The 22,600-nt window shown below is 51.0% G+C and overlaps 1 protein-coding gene and 1 pseudogene across 1 annotated transcript; one reads left to right on the top strand and one right to left on the bottom strand.

Moving 5' to 3' along the window:
- Nucleotides 1-114: 114 nt before the first annotated feature.
- Nucleotides 115-2,708, bottom strand: LOC123445710. The gene is made up of 3 exons (XM_045122735.1): nucleotides 2,131-2,708; nucleotides 1,130-1,346; nucleotides 115-1,017 (listed from the first exon to the last, which is right to left on the bottom strand). Exons 1-3 carry the CDS (start codon nucleotides 2,458-2,460, stop codon nucleotides 515-517), a joined length of 1,050 nt encoding a protein of 349 aa, XP_044978670.1. The 5' UTR covers nucleotides 2,461-2,708; the 3' UTR covers nucleotides 115-514.
- A 9,041-nt stretch (nucleotides 2,709-11,749) lies between these two features.
- LOC123442301 lies at nucleotides 11,750-22,265 on the top strand (annotated as a pseudogene).
- The last annotated feature ends 335 nt before the right edge of the window (nucleotides 22,266-22,600 follow it).

Below are 22,600 nucleotides of genomic sequence, written 5' to 3'. Positions count from 1 at the left end.
GGAAAAGGCTAGAGCATGCCTCAAGAATACATTGACGAGTGGCGGCCTTTCCAAAACACCCACAATTTGATCTTGTTGTTCCATGGGAGTATCATTTCCCTTCAGAACCAAACAGAGCACAACAACATATATAATAATTCTTCACAATACATACACACATAGTAGGAGGACGAACGCGACATGACACATCCGTATGATCAAAAATCGATATAAGGTAAGGGGAAAACTTTGTAACAACTCTCAGTTGTACATACATGGCATGCTAGCGGGTTCATCACCAGCATCCATCTTTCGCCCAAGAAAACAAAAATGAAATCGAAAAAGAATTTTGTGTATTTTTTCCCTTTTGTATATATGCCTTCAGAAAAAAAAACTGGCATGTAATCTGCACTCTCAACCCCTGTTAGTGCTTAGCACCCACCGTCTACCTCCCATAATAACTGTCAAAATCCCGCAAAAAAGAAAGGCCCTCTCCTTTTTTTCCCCAAAAAAATTCTTCTGCGTCCAAGAAGCATCAGAAGCTGAGCAGGGAGCGCCTACGCCGCCTCTCGTACATTGCCGTCCTCTTGGAGCCGATCTGGATATTGACCGGCATCATGAGCCGCCTTGCGGTCTCGAGCTCCAGCCGCAACGAGGATTTCAGCCTCTTCAGATGCCCGAAGCACAGCACGTGGCTCGGGGATGCGCCCTGGAAGAAGTCTTGCTGCTCGGAGTGCAGGCCTCTCCTCTCGTACTTGGAGTGCCACTTCATTTGGAGGTAGGACAGGGATCTCCAGGGCGGCAGGGGCATGGAGTTCTGCTTCAGGGACCATTTCGCCGCGTCGACCATCACGTTCAGGAACTGCTTCAGCCTGGGAAGGGTGCCGACATAGACCACCGGGAGCGAGTCCAGCAGAGTGCCGTAAGGATCGACTGCTCTGGCTATTTCAAAGTGGCTCCTGAAGTCGATGTCGATGATCAGACGCTCTGGACCCGTCAGGTCATTGTCCACTATGACATCAATGTACTCATGATCACCTGGTTGGCAAGACAACAATCAGCTGTGTGTAACAGGACAATTTATCAAAAAAAAAAAATAGAAAGATGTCAGTATAAAGCTAATTAAGCCTTCATCTGGTGGACATATTACCTCCAGGTATCTTGTCGAAGCCCTGCCATTTGGACACGCAGACGGCCGCGTCGTATCCCGAGTACCTCAGGAGCTTCACGAGCAGATGACGGATGCAGCTGCCAGTGCATTGACCTCTAACGAAATCCTGGAGCTCCGTCTCGTGGATGGAGAAGAGCAGCGAGTGAACCACGGAGAGCAGCTCGTTTTCCTTGTCGTCGCCAGCTTGCTTGTACATCTAAATGGAATGTGCAAAATGTGAGCCCCAGCAAACAACAGCCCATACAGTACTAAGTTAAGCTATCCAATTATTATTTGAGGCAAGACTAATGAATGAGCAGAAAACGATAGCCCAGTGCCTTCTCTCAATAAGGACGCACATGGCATGGTTGATTACAAATCGGCTGGCTCATGATTACAGCAGGGGAACAACTGGTGCCCACGCTGATGCTTTATTTTAGCCCAAAGGATAGGGATAAAAGCCTAAAAATGGTAGCCGAGATTAAATTGTACTGCCGTGCAATCAAAACTTGAGACACAACCAGTTAAAATTACAGCTGCAAGCTAGCAAGGATGGTGTAGGTTTTTGTTTTGCAGTGTGGCCGTGGAGTCAAATGAAATCAAGCATATCAAATTTGTTGTTGATGTTACCGTGAGCTGTGGTTACAGATAGAATTCGGAGGAAAACAAAAGAGGGCAATTCACTTGGAAGCAACTGCTACCAAAAATGTGCTAGTAGGGACAAATTCATTTGGAAGCAACTGCTACCATATATGTGAAAGTCATTCCAGAAATGTTCAATCAACCTGTACTGATCAGAGGTTGGGATTAGGAACCGCTAATAATTGGGCAGTTTGACAGAGTGGAAGCCAGCCACCAAACCAACCTAGCTAGTTAATGAATTGAGCACATTTTTGGGGGAAACCAAGCCTGGCCCCAAAGGAGAAGGGGTAAAATCAACACGAACAGAGCAGATGAGATGAGAGGAGGCGGGGAACGGGATGGAGGCGCGAGGTCCGTACCGAGATCTTGTCGGCGAGGTGGGCGAGGTCGTGGAGGCCGCCGGGCTCGCCGTCGCTGCTGCCGCGCGAGTCACCGCAGGCGCCGCCGGGGCCGCCCTCGAGGAAGTCGCTGACGAGCATGGCCAGGTCCATGTCGCTCTCGTGGCTCCCGTGCTGGCTACTCCCACTCCCGGGCCCGTCCCCCCCTCCCCGCGTCCGCAGCCAGAGGTCCCCCACCGCGACCGGCGACCCGCCCCTCGGCGAAACCCTCGCCGTGGACGGCGGGGCCCACCTCCGCTGCGCCGCGCCCGGCGGGGACAGCGCGCCGAACTCCTTGGCCACCAGCATCATCCCGACGAACGAACGGCCGGCTAGTAGAACGTGCCCCGTCGGATTCGAGCGAGCCGGAGCAATCAATCTCCGGACCTGGCGAATTCGGATGGGGGATTGGGACGGGGAATTGGGGGTTGGCTCCTCCTCGCCGGTTGGAATCTCGCGGAGGGAGGAGCTACCCGGAGGGAGGGGAATTGGGGGTGGGGAATTGGGGAAGGGCCAACGCGGCGGCCGCGTCGATGTTTATAGGGGGCGCCGCCCGCCGCGGACCGGTAGGTGGGTGGGTGGGCGGGCGAAGCTACCGAGCGGGCGAGGCGGGCGCTCTGACGCGTGGGGCCCGGGCAGGCGGGAAGCGGCTGGCGGTTTCGAATCCGCTCCTCCCTTGGCGGTTAGGGTCAGGGCATGTGTTAATTCTCTTCTTTCTTGTGGTGGTGGTTAATTAACATTAACAGGCTGGGCAGATGATTACAGAGTGTTGATTAATGGGGATCATGATTAGCTGCGTGCGTGTAAGCCGCTGATTGGGAGCGGATCGGCTGCGACGATACCCGGCATCTGTGCATGTGAACGCTCCTGCTTTCCTTTCTTGGCGCCCAAGACAGGTAGAAGCTAGTAGAGGACATCACCTCATCCTCAACATCCCATTTTTTCTTTCTTGGCACACAAGACAATCTGCCAACTATGCCAGGGCATGGGCCCGATCCGACCCGGCCCGAAAATCCCGGGCCGTACAGGGCCTAAACTTGCCATTGGGCTGGTCTCGAGACTAGAATTTAAGCCCAGTGGGCGGGCCGGGCTGGGTCAGGCTAGATCTTGAGCAATATCGATTTTTAGCCGCAATCGGGCTTGCCCGGTCAGGCACAGACAGGCTTTTTCGGGCTCAGGTCGGACTTGGGCTCAATATTCAGGCCCGACGGTTGGGCCGGACCAGGCTCGGTCTTGAGCAATATCGATTTTTAGCCGCGGTCGGGCCCAATCAGGATTTTTCAGGCTCGGGTCGAGCTTGGGCCCAATATTCAGGCCCGACGATCGGGTCGGGCCGGGCTCGGTCTTGAGCAATATCAACTTTTAGCCGCAGTCGGACCGGGTTGGTCGGGCCCAGTCAGGATTTTCCGGGCTCAGGCCGAGCTTGGGCCCAATATTCAGGTCCGACGATCGGGCCGGGACGGGTTCGGGCCTGAGTTTTCAGCACCGGGCTTTTTTTGACCCTACCGGGCCAAAGAAGGCCTTGGTATACTGCCAAGTTATCCATGTGAATTTCACACTCATTTTACGAAAAAAAAAGTTAAATGAAAAAAATTATAACCAACCTTTCAACTGGTGGAAATGTTTGTGCCTTTGTATTTTTTTTTGTTGCTGTCCAAGGTCAATATACGAACATCAATATCAAGCAAAAATGCACCCGGCTTCTGTATCTACAACAACACAATATCAAGAACTAGTCGAGACAATGAGGATGCACGGTAGATATTAGTCCCATGTTTGACATCATGTGCAAGTCTTTCAGATATATTATTTCTTCACTGTGAGTTGATGCTTTCCTCAGCATCAAGGTGTCTGTGTGCTCGACTTCGCCGAGTCTAAAGCTTCACAACCACGGGTTTTTAGTACATGGCTTGCGAGTGCCAAGATCTATGCATGTACACGTCTATATATGCCGCATCATGGGAAACTGAAACATACCACTTGGTTAGATTCTTTGTGATGAACAGTTCAAGCTCTTAACTTGGTCCCGACGCTTGTATTTTTTTGGATTTTATTTTAAACTTTTCGGCGATGTGTGTTGAGTGGAACGCAAGATTCTCATCGACTACGAGGTGTTTGTAATGACTTGGTTAATTTTAAGATGTTGTATCTGCTCAGTATTTCAAAAATGCTCATAGAATACGGTCTGTGTGTGCATTTATAAGGATGAAGTGTATATACATGTATGCAACCATCTACTACTATTATACTGCACTAAAAAAAACATTTTCCCCTGACGGTTTTTCAGAGTCCAAATGAAGAAGAAACAATGCTGATTACAAATCTTGTGCACTTGTTAAACAACGATCATAGCTAAGACACCCGCAGTCCAAAAGGAACTATAGGTAAGACTTGCATCACCTGTCAGGATCAGATCGGATCGGCCTTGACAATCGGACGCGTGCACGCAAAACGGCAGATGAGATGAGCCAAACCAGCTTGCCATGCCAGGGAGAAATTATTGCCCAAGTAATGTCGATCGCCAACGAATCACGCACATTCAACAGCCCCGTGCTTCTTACAACTAATGCTCTGTTCAACTTTCTGGACATATAATTAACTGCTGCTCGTGCTACCTGTCCAAAAAAAGAAGAAAAAAAACTGCTGCTCGTGCTACTGGTCCCGATCGGTTGCTTGTCTTGGTATCTCCATTTCCTAGGCTAATTCATCCAAGAGCATATCCGGCTGGACCATCAAAGGATACTCCTAGGTGTTTCCAGTTGCACACCCGGCTTAATTTGTAGTAACATTTTTCTCTTGTGCCTATTTTTGCAGACGATCAAAAACCACACAAATTCAGCTGAACCCATCTTCGGATGTATGCGTGGAGTCTGGCTTTGCTTGTGGAATTAATTACTACACCCCCTCTGTTTCAAAATACAGTAAGTGTCATGGTTTTTGTTAATCACGACGCTTGTTTTGAAATGGAGGAAGCAATAAATATGAAGCAGAACTGCTATCAAGTTCGAATAATTTGCTTCCGGCCGATCAATCCTTCAGTATGGAGGCTAAATTTGCTTTCGGCTGATTTATACTTCTCTTTGTCAATGGTGGTTGATGTTATGATGCGTTGTTTTTATAGGACCTTAACACGACGACTTTTCGACTGTCTACTATAATAAGTTTTGCCCGGTTCCGCCGAGGGAGGTATAATGACAATGACACGTTCGTGTTTGTAGTCATCGCTAGGTGGCCTACTCACCTAGAAGTAATTTTTATCATTTCTGATGTTCGTTGTCCTATCATGATTGTAAATGAATAGATAGTAAGTTTTTTTCATAAAAAAATACTCAAATAATTTCCCTCCGCAGCCATCCATGATGCATGTCTGTCCTTGAGCAAGGTCGTTCATTGCACTGGCTAAATTAAGTAGGAGTACTTCACTAGCCCATGATAGGGAATCGATCATCATGCATCTTACGGTACGGACGGACGTGGTGTTTGATGTCCTCGCCACCATTAAATCTACCTCGGCCGTACGTACTATGAAACTGATTAACTATGGCCCGCCCCGATTATATATTAGTAGCGTGTCTAACCTTCCCGGTAGCTGCTACTAGATGTACTTGAAATTTTTGATTTGCTTTTACGCAGCCGAAAGCAAATCAAAGACATAATAACAATCACAAGGACTTTGCAAATTAAAAGCATGATGTTCACAAGGACTTTGCAAAGTAAAGACATAATAAAAATGATGACTTTGCTGTCTATAAAACGTAATGTGTCTACTAGTGCTAGGTACCGAGAACATTTTGCCATCACACACCTTTTTCCGGGGTACATCTCATGAGCATGCAAAAATTAGAGCATCTTGAGACATGCATGAAAACTCTGAAACTTTCAAAGAATTTCTCCGATAATTAACATGTACTCCCTCCGTTCCAAAATATAAGTCTTTTAAGCGATTTTACTAGGTGTCTATTTTTCCGTCGTGTGCTATTTTTGGAGCTTGCACAAAAGGGTTGATAATCTCTCCTCTTTTGAAAACACAAATACCAAAGCTCGCTTGAGATGTTTCGATAGCCATACATTTAACACCAAGCCTGCGAAAAGAAAGGACATAAAAAAAGAGGATCACCATTTGCAGAAGGGGAGATCGTGATTGGGTGAGGACAGAGGCTTGAATGGCTTGATAGAAGGCGGTCACAGGGAAAGAAGAAGTGAAGAACGTTGCAGCGTAGAGATGTGAACATTGGCTTGGGAGTCAAGTCTAGATGTCATGTGGCCCCTACCAAGTCTATGTGTCCCTATCTAGATCTATAGACCGGCTTGGGCCACAAGAAAGACCCACATGCTAGCAAACACGAGACAACATCCAATCCAATGACCAGCAACACCGCTTTCAGAAAACCAAGAGAGGTTAAACTAGTTGCCCTCATACGTATACATCGAACGAACGGACTTTGGGATATGAATGTATGCATTAGATACATCCATGTCTAGACAAACCTAAGAGATACATTCATATCTAGACAAACCTAACATAAGAATTTTGGGACGGAGCGATTATATGCAACGAACGACCGGATAATACGGCAGGAATATACTCTTGTTCTTCTTCTTTGTAGCACCCACCCATGGTTTGTCAAAACCAGGTTCGCCTCTGACAGCCTGTACGTAGTACTAATCGATGCAGAGACTGAAAGTGACACTGACAGAAACGGAAAAATAGGACTCGGTCGATCTCGATGTGCTCAGATCATATGCAAGCCGAATTAGTTAATTAACTGATTAATTAGTGTTGCTGACCAGACTCCACGGCAGGGTTCGTTAGTTGTATAATTATACAAGGCGCGAATTAGTAGTTATTACTAGCAGTAGAACAAATTCTGCTCGTCTCCGTACCAACATCAACCAGAAGGATAAGAGATTTCGGTGTATTGAAGCTCCAACCACTAGACAAGCATTTCAGACCGCACGTCACTGATGGATCTCTCATCGGAAACATGTCCATCCTGATCTCTGTATTCGTTAATGGTTAAAAGCATCTCCAGACGCGCCCTCAGCAGACCTCCTAGACCATTTTTTTCATCGACTAAAAAAACGGCCTAGTCGCATATCAGGAGCCCATTTTTCATTGTTAGGGCCGAAATTGGTCCTGGCGGTCTCAGCCAAACCCAACACGCTGGGGGCGCACGGGGGCGTCGACGGAAACGTTTTTGGCGTGAAACAACTATGGACCCACCGAGTCAGCGACTGTCTTGGTCGTCATCCTCATCGCCTCGTTTCCTGTGGAAATCAATGCGAAGGTGAAGTGAAGGCGCGGTGACACGCGTCCCGGCCACTCCCGACACGCGTTCACACGGCACCCCTTCGCGTGCCATGGCCACACACCTCTCTCGCCGCCGACACCCTCTCTTCTTTCGTTCGTCATTGGCGCCTCCTCTCCCTCTCTCCCACCAAATGGTCGAGCGCTTCCTCGGCGACGGAGCGGCGGCCAACGGCTTCGGCCGCCGTCACCTCCACGAGGACGAGGCTCGCCTCCTTTATGAGGCGGACTAGTCGACACCATCGGACATGCGGTTGCCGGGCTTGTGGAAGCTGACTGCCGGCAGAGTCCCGTGCCACCGCCGCTCTCTAGAGCTGACCGGCGTTCGGAGATCGCGTGCATCCGGCCGTCCCTGCCGAAGAGCTCGCGGAACCTGTCGAGGTACGCCCTCGACAGCAACACATTGTGGACGGCGTACTTCGAACGCCGTCACATCGACTAGGTCGCCGCCACTAACGGGGTCGAACCCCGTGGCTGCCAGAACTCTGAGGGGCGCCGCCAATTGTGGGGCATCCCCAGCCACACGCTGGAGGCCGTCCTCGAGCACATCGAGGGCGGCAACTCGCCGTAGTATGAGTACCCGCCACCACCCTCCTTCTCCTGCCGTCGCGGCAGCACTTGGATGCCGAGGCGGATGGAGACGAAGTCTTCCTCCTCGTCCGGCTCCCGCTCCCGCTCCTCCGGGTCGCCGGCGCTCCTCCCCGTCAAACCGAAGCCGCAGAAGACACCGCTAGGGCGACGCACGCGCAGTGGTGGCATCGTCATCAACGAGCGCGGCGCCTCCTCCCGCCTCGTCAAGCCGAAGACGGAGCCGACGCTCCTCCCCGTCATGCTGGAGCATCTGGCCATGGCCGTCACTGACGAGACCGCCCTCAAGTGGGCGCGGGACGACTACGTCCGGGAGGAGATGGAGCGCCAGCGCCGCGCCCTTGAGGAGATCGCCGCCCGGTGCCGCGGTCGCGAGGAGGACGGCGTCGTCATCCTCGACAACAGCGACGAGGAGGCGCATGAGCCTTCCAACCCCGTTCGCCACGGCGACCCAAGGCAGGGGTTCGGTAAGGACGACGACGGAGCGCAGGACAACGAATGCGACGACAACGACAACGGCAACGGTGACTACACCAACTTCTAGAAGCTTCTTGGCATGTAGAAGGTGGCAGCGGCGGGTGGTGACGACGTAGTTTCAGTTTAGGGTTTAATGATGCTTTCATTTCAGTTTCCCACAAATATCAATGAAAAACTATAAATTTTCTTTAAATTCCAGTCGTTTTTTATCGAATTTCGGCCGAGTTTTTTCTTTTTTGAACCGGTGGAGTTGCTCTAACAGCCGGTGGACTGGGTCACCCTTTTTTTTTTTTTGAAAAAGGAGGATCACCAGTGGATTGGGCCACCTGACCTGCCTCGCCACTGACTTAAAAAGATAGGTTAATTACGAGCGGTAATTCAGCTCGATCGCCATTGACTTAGGCCCTGTTTGGAATCATAATAGATTACGATAATCTGAATTATGAAGATAGATTATATAATCTGGTTTATAAAAATAATCTAGGTGGACATGTTTGGAGGCCAGATTATATAAATTGTAATCCAGGTTTTACATTGCATAATGACTTGTCTGTCCTCTGTTTTTTTAAAAGAGGAGGGTGGCGGTGGTAGAAATTTAATTATCTCCAACTTTACAAGGGTAATGGGTCATTAGCAATCCATAATCTGATTTTAGCTGGTATAGAGTAGATTATGAGTTTTTAATAATCTATCCATATAGTTTTTATAATCTACACCATAAGTTGTCCTGTTTGAAAACATAATAGATTATAAAAACTGGATTATATAATCTGGATGGTTTCAAACAGGGCCTTAAACTAGCACACTACTGGTAGTGCTGTAATTGGGCAATACATGTACTAAAATGCCTACCAGCTCCACTGACAAGTCATAGCTTAGATTCTCGTTTTAATCTATGAAGATTACTGTATATTAATTCCCGTATAGAACGGAAGGATAATACAAGAATATACGCTACTCTTCCTCTCCTACCACAGTTTTTCAAGGGTTCACATCCGAAAGACAAGCAACACATGAATATTTGTTGCCCGTGGCTACAGATAGAGGCTGAACCACTAGCCAATAGAAAATGCAATGACAGATTGGCAGATACTATATCCATTCCACGCCCTGCCTGTCTGGAAGACACAATGATAAGAACTAGTTCTACCAATCAGTTGAAGATGCCAAGCAAGCAAGCCCACGTTTCTCAACCCCCCCCCCCAAAAAAAATGGAGAAATAATATGATGGAGCCTGCTTCAATGTTGATCAGACTGTACTTTGGAATTGCATCCATCATTCGGTTGTGTAGCCAGTTGGGGACACATACAGACAATGAGTGCTCCTGCAAGGACCACCATGACCATGTGAGCTGAGCCCGGCATTGCACTTGTTTTTAATTGTTCAGGTTCATGTGCCAGCAAACGAATCAATTTGATACAAGAACAGATGATGGAACATTATCCACCCATAACAGAATCCTTTCACACATGCATCGATCCCATCTCACCTTATGCACACATCTGGCTACAGATGTCTACCCACAATCGAAGTGCTGCGAGAACTAAATAACAAGATCAAATGCTCTTTTAAAATGGGGCAGGGGGGAAACCCATTTCTATTAAAAAAATGCTCTTTTAACCCTTTTAGCCATCCTCTTGTCCCCTCTAATGATCTTTGTGACTGAAAAATAGGAGAATCTTTCCATGTGAAATAAGCGATGTCAGCAGCGTGTGTTGTATATGTTATCATCTGATGTGTTAATTGTCAGCTATACCCTTACTAACTCGCGATCGAACGAAGGTGGAATCGGCACGAGAGAGATGAAACAACGGGATGAACTCAAAAGGTTTTGGTGCAGTGTTCAACTAACTGCTTTTCTGTAGCTGTTCTTCCTCTTATTGAGCTGAAATAACAAACGTGTCATCCCACGACTTGGATCGAGCGCACGGCTCCCCTAAAGACTCACGACGCGGACGCACAGATCGCGCCGTCGTCTGACTAAAGCAACCGAAAAAAGTTATGACGAAACTGAATTTATCGACACCTAAAACCCTCACGAGTTTAAACCTGAAACTGAAACTTATTACAACAAATCTCCCCCTAAGTTTTAGTCCTTGGTGATGTTGGTGATGCCGATCCTCCCCCGCAGGTCCTGGAACTGAATTCTTCCAAGGGACTTGGTGAGAATGTCGGCGAGTTGATTGGTGGTGCCGATGTGCTCGACGGCGATCTTGCCGTCCTCGACGCACCTCCTGATGTAGTGGAAGCGCGTATCAATGTGTTTGCTGCGCTCATGAAACACTGGGTTGTTGATCAACTGGATAGCACTCTGGTTGTCGATGTAGATCTTCACCGTCTCCTCCTCCTTGTTCAGCAGCTCCCCCAGGAGGCGCCGGAGCCATGCAGCCTCGCATGCCGTAGCAGAGGCGGCCATGTACTCGGCCTCGCATGACGACATAGCTACTGCCTGCTACTTCGCAGACTGCCAGGTCACCGAGCAGCCGTTGATGAGGAAGAGACTGGCTGTCGTGCTCTTGCGATCATCTAGGTCACCAGCGTGATCCAAGTCGTTGTAACCTACGAGCTCGAGCTGCTTGCTACTGCTATGGATTACGTACCCGTAGTTCTTGGTGCCAACGATGTAGCGGAGGAGGTATTTGACAGCGCTCAGATGCTCTGTCGTGAGCTTCTCCATGAAACGACTCACATACCCCACATCGAAGGCGATGTCCGGCCTGCTGTGCACCAGGTAGCGAAGACTGCCGACGATGGAGCAATAGAGCGTCACGTCCACCGGCGGGTTTGAGCTTGTCTCACTAAGCTTCAGGCGCGGCTCCATGGACACCTGTGCTGTAGCGCAGTCCGCCATGCCTGCCTTCTCCAGCAGCTTGGCGGCATATGTAGATTGGCAGAGCGTGATCTTGCCGTTCTGCTGGGTCACCTCGATGCCGAGGTAGTAGGATAGGAGGCCCAGGTCGCTCATCTTGAACCTGTCCGTCATCTCTTGTTTGAACTTGGCGATCTCCAATGTGCTGCCGCCGGTGACGATCAAGTCGTCGACGTATACTCCCAGCAGCAAACGCGAGCCTTCTTCTCCGCGAGCGTACACAACATGTTCAGATGGGCATCGAGTAAACCCTAGTGAACGAAGAGTGTGGTCGAGCTTGGAGTTCCATGCCTGCGGTGCCTGATGAAGACCGTAGAGCGCCTTCTTCAGGCGCAGCACCTTGCCCTCCTTGCCGCTGATGACGAAGCCGGGGGGGCTGGGAGACGTACACCACCTCCGTCAAGTCGCCGTTTAGGAACGCGCTCTTCACATCAAGGTGGTGCACCTCCCAGCTGTGGTGAGCTGCTACGGCGAGGAGGACGCGCACGGAATCCAGGCGCGCCACTGGTGCGAAGACCTCGTCGAAGTCGATGCCGGCGCGCTGTGCGTACCCCTTGGCGACGAGCCTCGCCTTATGTCGTACCACTTCTCCCGCCGGGTTCTTCTTCAGTTTGTAGACCCACTTAAGCACGATGGGACGTTGGCCGGTTGGGAGATCGCAGAGTTCCCACGTATCGTTCTCCTTGATCTAGGCCATCTCCTTGGCCATTGCCGCCCGCCAACCTGCCTCAGACTAGGCCTCTGCAAGTGTTGCAGGTTCCTCCCCTTCTGCAAGGAAAAGATCCTGCTCCAATTCTTCTTCTATGTTTGCCAGGGTTCTGTACCTTCGCATAGGAGAGTCGCGTTCTTCCGTAGTGGGAGTGTTGTCGGCTCCTGGCGTGGCGAACTCCACCCCTGCACGCAGTGGCTTAGGTGGTGTAGCGACGGGAGGTGTTGGGGGCGTCCCCGTTGGTGGTGGTGTTGCAGGTGGCGCCTCCACGTGGTCGTCCTCGTCGTCTACCTCCGCCGGTGCACTCGATGGTGGGGCTGGTGCGCCCTCACGCGCGCCCACTAAGCCGAGCAGGGCCGTAGTCGGTGGAGTGTAGGCGATGTCGAAATCGTCGTTCTGCATCTCTATAACGGAGCCCTCCCAGCTCCATGACGCCGCTTCGTCGAAGACAACGTCTCTGGTGACGTGCACACGCTGGGTCAGGGGATCGAACACCCTCCACGCTTTGGTGCCTGGCTCGTAGCCAAGTAGCACTATCTTCCTGCTTCGATCTTCGAGTTTCTTGAGGTGTGGCCGCGCTGTCTTGACGTGGACGACGCAACCGAACACGCGGAGGTGATGCAGGCTCGGCGGCGTCCCATGCCAGAGCTCGAAGGGAGTCTTGCCGCCCACTGCGCGCGTGAAGGAGCGGTTCAGCAGGTATACTGCCGTCGTCACCGCCTCTCCCCAAAACGCACTGGGAACGCTTCTCCCTTTGAGCATGCTTCTTGCGGAGGCGACCACCGTCTGGTTCCGTCGCTCGACAACACCATTGTGCTGTGGAGTGTACGGGGCGGTGAGGTGGCGCTGGACGCCATTGTCGGTACAGAAATCGTCGAAGGAGCGGGAGGTGAATTCCCCTCCCCGATCAGTGCGCAGGGTGCGTAGTACGCACCCGCTCTGAACCTCTGCTGCTGCTTTGATGCGCCTGATCGCCGTCTCCGCTTCGTCCTTGGTGGAGAGCATCGCCAGCTACATGTAGCGGCTGTAGTCATCCACCATGAGGAGAAAGTAGCGTTTCCCGCCCGGGGTTGCCGGCGAGATCGGCACACAGAGATCGGCGTGGACGAGTTCCAGACGCGTCGTCGCCCTGAACTTCGCGCCTGCGGAAAGGATGCGCGCTTCTGCTTCCCCGCCAAGCAAGCGTCGCACAGCTGGTCGGCGTGACCGATCTCCGGCAGGCCGCGAACCATGCCGCTGCGGGACATGGTGCGGAGAGCGCCGAAGTTCTGATGTCCGAGGCGTTCGTGCCAGGTCCAGTCCGTGTTGCCGCGGCGCACAGAGAGGCAAGCAGGCTGTACAATCTTCAGATTGACCTTGTAGAGACGATTGGGCGAACGTGGTACCTTTGCGAGCAGACAGTTTTGCCGATCCCACACCGTCATGTAGCCGCCGCGGATCGAGGATGGGCACCCGCCTTCATCGAGCTGCCCCAGGCTGACGATGCTGGTCTTGAGCTTGGGGATGAAGTACACGTCAGTCAGAGCGCGATGTTCGTCGCCGCCCACCGAGATCACCACCGTGTCGCGCCCTTGGATGTCGACGATGGAGTTGTCGCCGAACCGCACGGTGCCGATGATCTTGGTGTCCAGATCAACGAAAGCAGCACGGCTGCCGGTCATGTGGTTCGACGCGCCGCTGTCGAGGTACCAGGGAACGTCGACCGGCTCCTGTTCGTCGCCGAGCCGCACGATCGCCTACTCCTCGTTCAGAAACACCCAGTCGCCGTCCTGCTCCCGCGAGTCGACGGTGAGGGCGAGGTTCAGTTGTGTCGCAAGGTATGCCACGGGCTCCTCTTCGCCCCCCCTCCTTCACGAGGTGGGCTTCCTCGAGCTTCTTCTTGCGACACTCCCGGGCCCAGTGTCCGAGTTTGCCGCAGTAGCGGCACTTGTCATCGCGGGCAGCCCCTGTCCCCCCCCCCCCCCCCCGCGGTTTGTCACGCGCGCCGTCGTGGCCGCGTCCCTTGTCACGGCGGTTTCTGCCACCGCCGCCACTCCCGGAGGGAGTGTCTTCCTTCTCACGCGCGCGCCACTTCTCCCTCGTGAGTAGCAGCTGGCCGTCGTTGGCGGCGCCCGCCGGCTCGTCGTCGTCGTCTTCCTCGCAGACCTTGAGACGCCCGGTGAGCTCTTCAATGGACATGGTGTTCAGATCGAGGAGGCTCTCGATCGACCGCGCCATCTGCCTGTACCTCTTCGGCACGATCCGCGTGTATTTGAGGATCACTTTCTTGTCGACGATGGGGTCGCCGTCGACGTCCAGCTGATGGACCAGCTCCTGCAGGCGCAACCCAAAATCATCGACAGACTCACCAGGTTTGAACCTGAGATCCTCGTACTACTTGCGGAAGTTCTGGGCCTTCGAGTCGCGGACACGATCAGCCCCTACCTAGATCTTCTTGATCGCGTCCCATGCCTCCTTCGCCATGTCCTTGACGGCGAGCATGGGAATCATCTCCTGCGGCACGGCCCGGAGGATAGCCTCGAGCGCCATGCGATCATCGTCGAAGTCGCCTACTCCGGTGTCGATGACGTCCCACAGGTGTCGTACCTGGAGGATCACCTTCATCAGCAGCGACCATGAGTTGTAATTGGTCCTCGTCAGCGTGGGCCACGCCGTGCCCGAGCCGCTGCCGAGATCGCGCCCGGAGCGCAGGAGGGACAGAGTGGATTTGGGTGCGTCGTCAGCGCCGTCGGCGGCCTTCTTCGACGCGTCGCCTCCTCCGTTCTTCGGCATCCCTCCACCAGGTATGGATCAACAAGGCTCTGATACCAATTGTCAGCTATACCCTTACTAACTCGCGATCAAACAAAGGTGGAATCGGCACGAGAGAGATGAAACAACGGGATGAACTCAGGAGGTTTTGGTGCAGTGTTCAACTAACTGCTTTTCTGTAGCTGTTCTTCCTCTTATTGAGCTGAAATAACAAACTTGCTGTGGCTATCGCCACGATCCCGACTGAGTCGTGCCATCCCAGACTTGGATCGAGCGCACGGCTCCCCTAATGACTCGCGACGCGGACGCACAGATCGCGCCGTCGTCTGACTAAAGCAACCGAAAAAACTTGTGACGAAACTGAATTTATCGACACCTAAAACCCTGACGAGTTTAAACCTGAAACTGAAACTTATTTCAACAATACTTACTACTCCCTCCGTTCCTAAATATAAGACCTTTTAGAGATTGTACTATAAACTACATACGGATGTACATAGACATATTTTAGAGTATAGATTCATTCATTTTGCTCCGTATGTAGTCTTCTAGTGAAATCCCTAAAAGGTCTTATATTTTGGAACGGAGGGAGTAGACTGTAGTGAGGTGCTTTACTGAAAGAAGGGGGCATTTGCAGGAACATATGTGCAGTTTCGGCTTGATCCGTGGCATCCAATGGATGAACACACAGTCAGTGCAGGTGTTTGCCTGCAGGACTGCAGGTGTTATACATTTTAAAGTCGAAACAATTTTATCTGTAACCATAGCCCATGGTAACATCAACAACAAATTTGATATGCCTGCCATGTTTGATTTCATTTCACTCCATGACCACAGCGCAAAACAAAAATCTACAGCATCCTTGCTAGCTTGCAGATGTAATTTTAACTGGCTATGTCTCAAGTTTTGATTCCACAGCAGTACAATTTAGTCTCAGCTACCATTTTTAGGCCTTTATCATATGCTTTGGGGGTGAAATAAAGCATCAGTTGGGCACCAGTTGTTCCCCTACTGTAATCATGAGGTAGCCGATTTGTGATCAACCATTAGTCTTGCCTCAAATAATAATTGGATAACTATATGGGATTTGTTTGCTGGGGCTGACATTTTGCACATTCCATTTAGATGTACAAGCAAGCTGGGGACGAGAAGGAAAACGAGCTGCTCTCCGTGGTTCACTCGCTGCTCTTCTCCATCCACGAGACGGAGCTCCAGGATTTCGTAAGAGGTCAATGCACTGGCAGCTGCATCCGTCATCTGCTCGTGAAGCTCCCGAGGTACTCGGGAAACGAAATGGCCGTCTGCGTGTCCAAATGGCAGGGCTGTTGGAAGTAACCAAGCTGTCCATGTCCGGCTCGGACTGGAAACAGTCACCAGTCACCGACTAGGTTTAATATTAGGCTAGTTTACTAATATATATATCTATGTAACCCCTGTGTATTGGATCAGATCAAAGCAATACAATCAAAGGCTCGATACGAGCCTCTGGCAATCATCTCGGCGTCTTCAGTGTTTCGTGTGCGTGTTCCGTTGCTTGAACCGGTGCTGGTTCGATCAGCCTTGAGGTTGTGCAAGCTAGCTCACATCTGCTACGTGAGAATCCATCCAAGTGCCTGCCTGCCTGCCTGCTTAGCAGGTTAGCTTTGTACGTCTACATACTTTACCGTCGGAAAGCACTCGGCTGGCTCGACGACTGCTTGTGTGCTCTCGACGGAAAGTAATCGTCTACGAGAGATCGTTCGTGTCGTACAGGGTCTCTGCCAACAATTGGTATCTAAAGCTTGGTTTATTGACGTGATCTTCGAAAAGCAATCGAAGGATCATGTCAAACCCGGGCAAGGAGATCGTTGTGGCGGGAGCTAGAGCACCGATGCCGATGGTTGGGGGGTCGCAATTCCCCCGGCTGGATCGCGAGGACTACGCATTATGGGCGATGAACATGGAGGTCGCGATGGAGGGAGCGGAATTCTGGGAAGTTGTCGATCCCGGCGGCGCCGAGTACGCGAAGGGCGCGGCAAAGTACCGGACGGATCGTCAGGCGTTAACGGCGATCTACTCCGCCATGCCGAAGGATGTGCTGCAACACCTCGTCGGAAAGAAAACGGCGAAGGAGGCATGGGAGACCATCAAGATCCTGCACCAGGGTCATGACCGTGTCAAGGAAGCACACCTTCAGTCCCTCATGAGAAGCTACGAGTGCCTGAAGATGGAGGAAAGCGAGACGGTTGATCAGTTTGCCTCCCGTCTCAAGACCCTCGTCAACGGCATACGCGGCTATGGTTCAACTCTAGAAGAAGTTGCGATCGTCCGACGATTTTTGCGCGCCGCGCCGGCACGCTACATCCAAATCGTCACATCGATCGAGCAATGTCTTGACCTGAACACTCTCACGGTCGAGGATCTCGTCGGAAGGTTCAAGGCCCACGACGAGAGAATTCGTCTCAGCTTCGGCGATTCGAAGGAGAGTGAGCATCTCATGCTTACAATGGCGCAATGGATGGCCCTGTCGAAAGGAAAGCAAGGTGGATCCACAAGCGGTAGTAAAGCAAAGGAGAAGCAAAGCCCGGCGAAAAAGGACCTCGCTGGACAGGAAGAAAAGGCTAGAAAACCAAGGAGAAAATTTGACATAAAAAAAGTAAGGTGTCACAATTGTGGAATCCTCGGTCACTTCAAGTCTGATTGCAAGAGTCCACCGAAGGAAAAAGCTCTCATGGCCAAGGGAGGCGATGATAGCGATATGATGCTCATGGTCGAAGTATGCGAGCTTATGGACGAGGATGGTCCAGCTCCGAAGGCACTAGCTACCGAGGTTGTCACGCTCGACGAAGAGAAGGTTTACCTTCATGACAAGAAGAGGGTGAACACGGCGGGGCACGTGTGGTACCTCGACACGGGAGCAAGCAACCACATGACCGGTGACAAGGACCAGTTTTCTGAGCTAAATCTCTCGGTTGGAGGCACGGTTCGGTTCGGTGACGGGCGGACCGTTGACATCACAGGGCGAGGTACTGTCCCGTTTGAGCTGAAGAATGGCGGTCACAAGGTACTCAGAGATGTGTACTATATTCCCAAGCTAAAGAGCAACATCATAAGTCTTGTCCAGCTCGAGGAGCGTGGTTGCAAGATTGTGCTCGAAGATGGCTATCTATGGGGGTATGACCATCAGAGGATGCTGATCATGAAGGTGCAGAGGTCGCCAAACAGACTCTACGTCCTCAACTTGGATCGCGTGGATCCAGTATGTCTCTTGTCAAGCATGGAGGACTCGGCATGGAAGTGGCACGCGCGCTACGGTCATCTAAATTTCCAGACTCTTCGGTAACTTGGACAAAAGGAGATGGTACGTGGCCTACCGTGCATTGATCATGTTGAGCAAGTGTGCGACGGTTGCCTTGTTGGGAAACAAAGGCGGGCCTCGTTCCCGAGAGAGGGAAACTTTAGAGCAAGTAAAGCTCTTGAGTTGGTCCATGGAGACTTGTGCGGACCCATTACACCGGCTACCCCAGCTGGGAACAAATACTTCTTACTCATCGTCGACGACTTCAGCAGATACATGTGGATTGTGTTGTTGAAGACGAAGGACCAAGCTTTGCACGCCTTCAGGAAAGTAAAGATGGCGGCCGAGGTAGAATCCGAAGCCAAGCTGAAGGCCCTCCGTACCAATCGGGGGGTGAATTCAAGTCTCGTGAATTCACAGAATTTTGCGAAGCACATGGGATCAAGCGGTATCTTACGGCGCCATATTCACCGCAGCAAAACGGTGTTGTGGAACGGAGGAATCAAACCGTGGTGGCGATGGCACGAAGCATGATGAAGAGCAAAGGGGTCCCGAGCAAGTTTTGGGGTGAGGCGGTCAATACGGCCGTTTATTTGCTGAACCGGGCTCCAACCAAGAGTGTGGTTGGGATGACGCCGTACGAAGCATGGTACGGACATAAGCCCGCGGTTGATCATCTTCGTACTTTCGGGTGTGTGGCGCATGTGAAGACGGTGGCCGGGCATACAAGTAAGTTGGCGGATCGGAGTACTCCAATGATATTGGTTGGCTATGAAGCAGGCTCGAAGGCGTACCGTGCGTGCAACCCCTCTACCAATAAGGTGGTTGTGACTCGTGACGTGGTCTTTGAAGAAGCAAGGTCATGGAATTGGAACTCTACCGAGCCGGTATACCCGATCTCTGATGAAATCTTTCACGTTGTTTACAACGAATACGAGCATGCCGATAATCAACCGGAGACTACAACGACGCCGAGTGATTCTCTGGACAACGGAGCGCAGCCGAACGCGCCAGATAAAGCAGGGATAGAGGCGCGCGAAGGCACGCAGCAGGACGCGGCAGACGAGGCATGCGATGGCTCGTGCAACACACCAAGCAATGCTCGAAGCGCTCGACCAAGTGACTGCGTACCACAGGGGAGCAGCCTGGGAGCTGCGTCTGGAAGAGAACCTGGATCGCCAGAAAACAGGAGTTTGGCAACTCCACAAGATGAAAATTCCTCGTCTTCGACAGAACAGGAGACAAGGGAACGTCCGCCGACACCAGTTCGTCTTCGACCAGTGGTGGATTTATATCCGGAGGAAGCACTTCGTACTATTAATCCTGTCAAAGTTATAAGAAGAGGACGACAATGTTTGCTTAGCGTCGAGGAACCGACGAAATTTGAAGAAGCAAATACTGAGGAGTGTTGGCGTCGTGCTATTGATGAAGAGTTGGGATCAATACGAGACAACAAAGTATGGAAGCTCGCTGATCTTCCCAATGGTCACAAATCCATAGGGCTCAAGTGGGTGTACAAAGTCAAGAAGGATGCTGAAGGAAACTTGGTCAAGCATAAAGCTCGGCTCGTAGCTAAAGGATTCGTGCAAGAGCAAGGTGTGGACTTCGAGGAAGTGTTCGCTCCAGTCACAAGGATGGAATCGGTGAGGCTAGTTATAGCTCTCGCGGCTCAAGAATCTTGGAGGCTACATCACATGGATGTAAAATCCGCTTTTTTGAACGGGGAGTTGGAAGAAGAAGTATACGTGAAGCAACCACCGGGGTACATCAAAGAAGGAGAAGAACACAAGGTGTTGAAGCTACACAAGGCATTGTACGGGCTACATCAAGCTCCTCGGGCATGGAACATCAAGCTTGACCATACATTGATTTCTCTTGGTTTTGAGAAAAGTCCACTCGAGCATGCTATGTACAAGCGAGGTAAAGGCAAGGATCGTCTCTTAGTGGGCATCTATGTTGATGATCTCTTGATAACTGGAGCAGACGAAGAGGAGATTGCAAGATTCAAGCTACAAATGAAGGAGCTATTCAAGATGAGTGATCTAGGGCTCTTGACATACTACCTCAGGATCGAGGTACAACAAAAGCCGAACGGGATCACAATATGTCAAGAGGCATATGCAAAGAAGATACTTGAAAGTTGTAGCATGGAGGATTGCAAACCAACTTATGCTCCAATGGAGCCTCGGCTTAAACTTAGCAAAAGGAGTGAAGCCCCTGCGGTTGATGCAACGGATTATAGAAGTGTGGTCGGAAGCCTAAGGTATCTTGTGAATACACGACCAGACTTGGCCTATTCCGTTGGCATAGTGAGTCGCTTCATGGAAGCACCCACGACTGAACATTGGACAGCTGTCAAACATATACTCAGGTACATCAAAGGGACAACAAACTTCGGTTGTGTCTATCTGAGAGAGAAAAAGAAGGAGATGGTGGAGCTACTTGGCTACAGTGATAGCGACCTGGCAGGAGATGTGGATGACCGTAAAAGTACCTCGGGTCTGGCATATTTCTTGGGCAGGAGCATAGTAACTTGGCTATCACAAAAGCAGAAGGTGGTCGCATTATCGTCCTGCGAAGCAGAGTATATAGCAGCTGCAACCGCAGCGGGTCAAGGTGTATGGCTAGAAAGGCTATTCGGTGACCTCACAGATAAAGAACCAGAAAGAGTGGTGCTCAATGTTGACAACAAGTCTGCGATTGCCCTGTGTAAGAATCCAGTGCATCATGACAGGACTAAGCACATAGATATAAGGTATCACTACATACGGCAGTGCATGGAAGAAGGCAAGATTGAAGTCAACTACGTTTGCACCGATGATCAGCTTGCAGATATCCTGACCAAGTCTTTGGGACGACAAAAGTTTACAGAGATGCGGAGAAGGATCGGCGTCCAAGCTGTGAAGTGAGGACATCGTGTTTAGTGGGGTGATTGTTGGAAATAACCAAGCTGTCCATGTCCGGCTCGGACTGAAAACAGTCACCGACTAGGTTTAGTATTAGGCTAGTTTGCTAATATATATACCTATGTAACCCCTGTGTATTGGATCAGATCAAAGCAATACAATCAAAGGCTCGATACGAGCCTCTGGCAATCATCTCGGCGTCTTCAGTGTTTCGTGTGCGTGTTCCGTTGCTTGAACCGGTGCTGGTTCGATCAGCCTTGCGGTTGTGCAAGCTAGCTCACATCTGCTACGTGAGAATCCATCCAGGTGCCTGCCTGCCTGCCTGCTTAGCAGGTTAGCTTTGTACGTCTACATACTTTACCGTCGGAAAGCACTCGGCTGGCTCGACGACTGCTTGTGTGCTCTCGACGGAAAGTAATCGTCTACGAGAGATCGTTCGTGTCGTACAGGGTCTCTGCCAACAAGGGCTTCGACAAGATACCTGGAGGTAATATATCCACCAGATGAAGGCTTAATTAGATTTATACTGACATCTTTCTGTTTCTCTTGATAAATTGTGCTGTTATGCAGTGCTGATTCTTGTTTTGCCAACCAGGTGATCATGAGTACATTGATGTCATAGTGGACAATGACCTGACGGTCCAGAGCGTCTGATCATCGACATCGACTTCAGGAGCCACTTTGAAATAGCCAGAGCTGTAGATCCTTACGGCACCCTGCTGGACTCGCTCCCCGTGGTCTATGTCGGCACCCTTCCAAGACTGAAGCAGTTCCTGAACGTGATGGTTGACGCGGCGAAATGGTCCCTGAAGCAGAACTCCATGCCCCTGCCACCCTGGAAATCCCTGTCTTACCTCCAAATGAAGTGGCACTCCAAGTACGAGAGGAAAGGCCTACACTCCGAGCAGCAAGAGTTTTTCCAGGGCGCGTCCCCGAGCCACGCACTGTGCTTTGGGCATCTGAAGAGGCTGAAATCCTCACTGCGGTTGGAGCTCGAGACCGCAAGGCTGCTCATGATGCCGGTCAATATGCAGGCCGGCACGAAGAGGACGGCAATGTATGAGAGGCGGCGTAGACGCTCCCTGCTCAGCTTCTGACGCTTCTTGGATACAGAATTACAGATATTCTTGTTGGAAAAAGGAGAGGGGTCTTTCTTTTTTTGTGGGATTTTAACAATTAAATGGGAGGTAGATGGTCGGTGCTGAGCACTAACAGGGGAGGAGAGTGCAGATTACATGCCAGGTATTTTTTTGTCGAAGGCATATATACAAAAGAAAAAAAAATACATTAAATTCTTTTTCGATTTCATTTTTGTTTTCTTGCGCGAAAGATGGATGCTGGTGATGAACCCGCTAGCATGCCATGTATGTACAACCGAGAGTTGTTACAAAATCTTCCCCTTACCTTATATCGAATTTTCATCATACGGATGTGTCATGTCGCGTTCGTCTTATTACTATGTGTGTATGTATTGTGAAGAATTATTATATATGTTGTTGTGCTCTGTTTGGTTCTGAAGGGAAATGATACTCCCATGGAACAACAAGATCAAATTGTGGGTGTTTT

This window comes from Hordeum vulgare, chromosome 3H, assembly GCF_904849725.1.
Source record: "Hordeum vulgare subsp. vulgare chromosome 3H, MorexV3_pseudomolecules_assembly, whole genome shotgun sequence".
Taxonomy (NCBI): Eukaryota; Viridiplantae; Streptophyta; class Magnoliopsida; order Poales; family Poaceae; genus Hordeum; species Hordeum vulgare.
The sequence above is the reverse complement of the archived record's forward strand: the minus strand, read 5'-3'. Positions and strand labels throughout refer to the sequence as shown.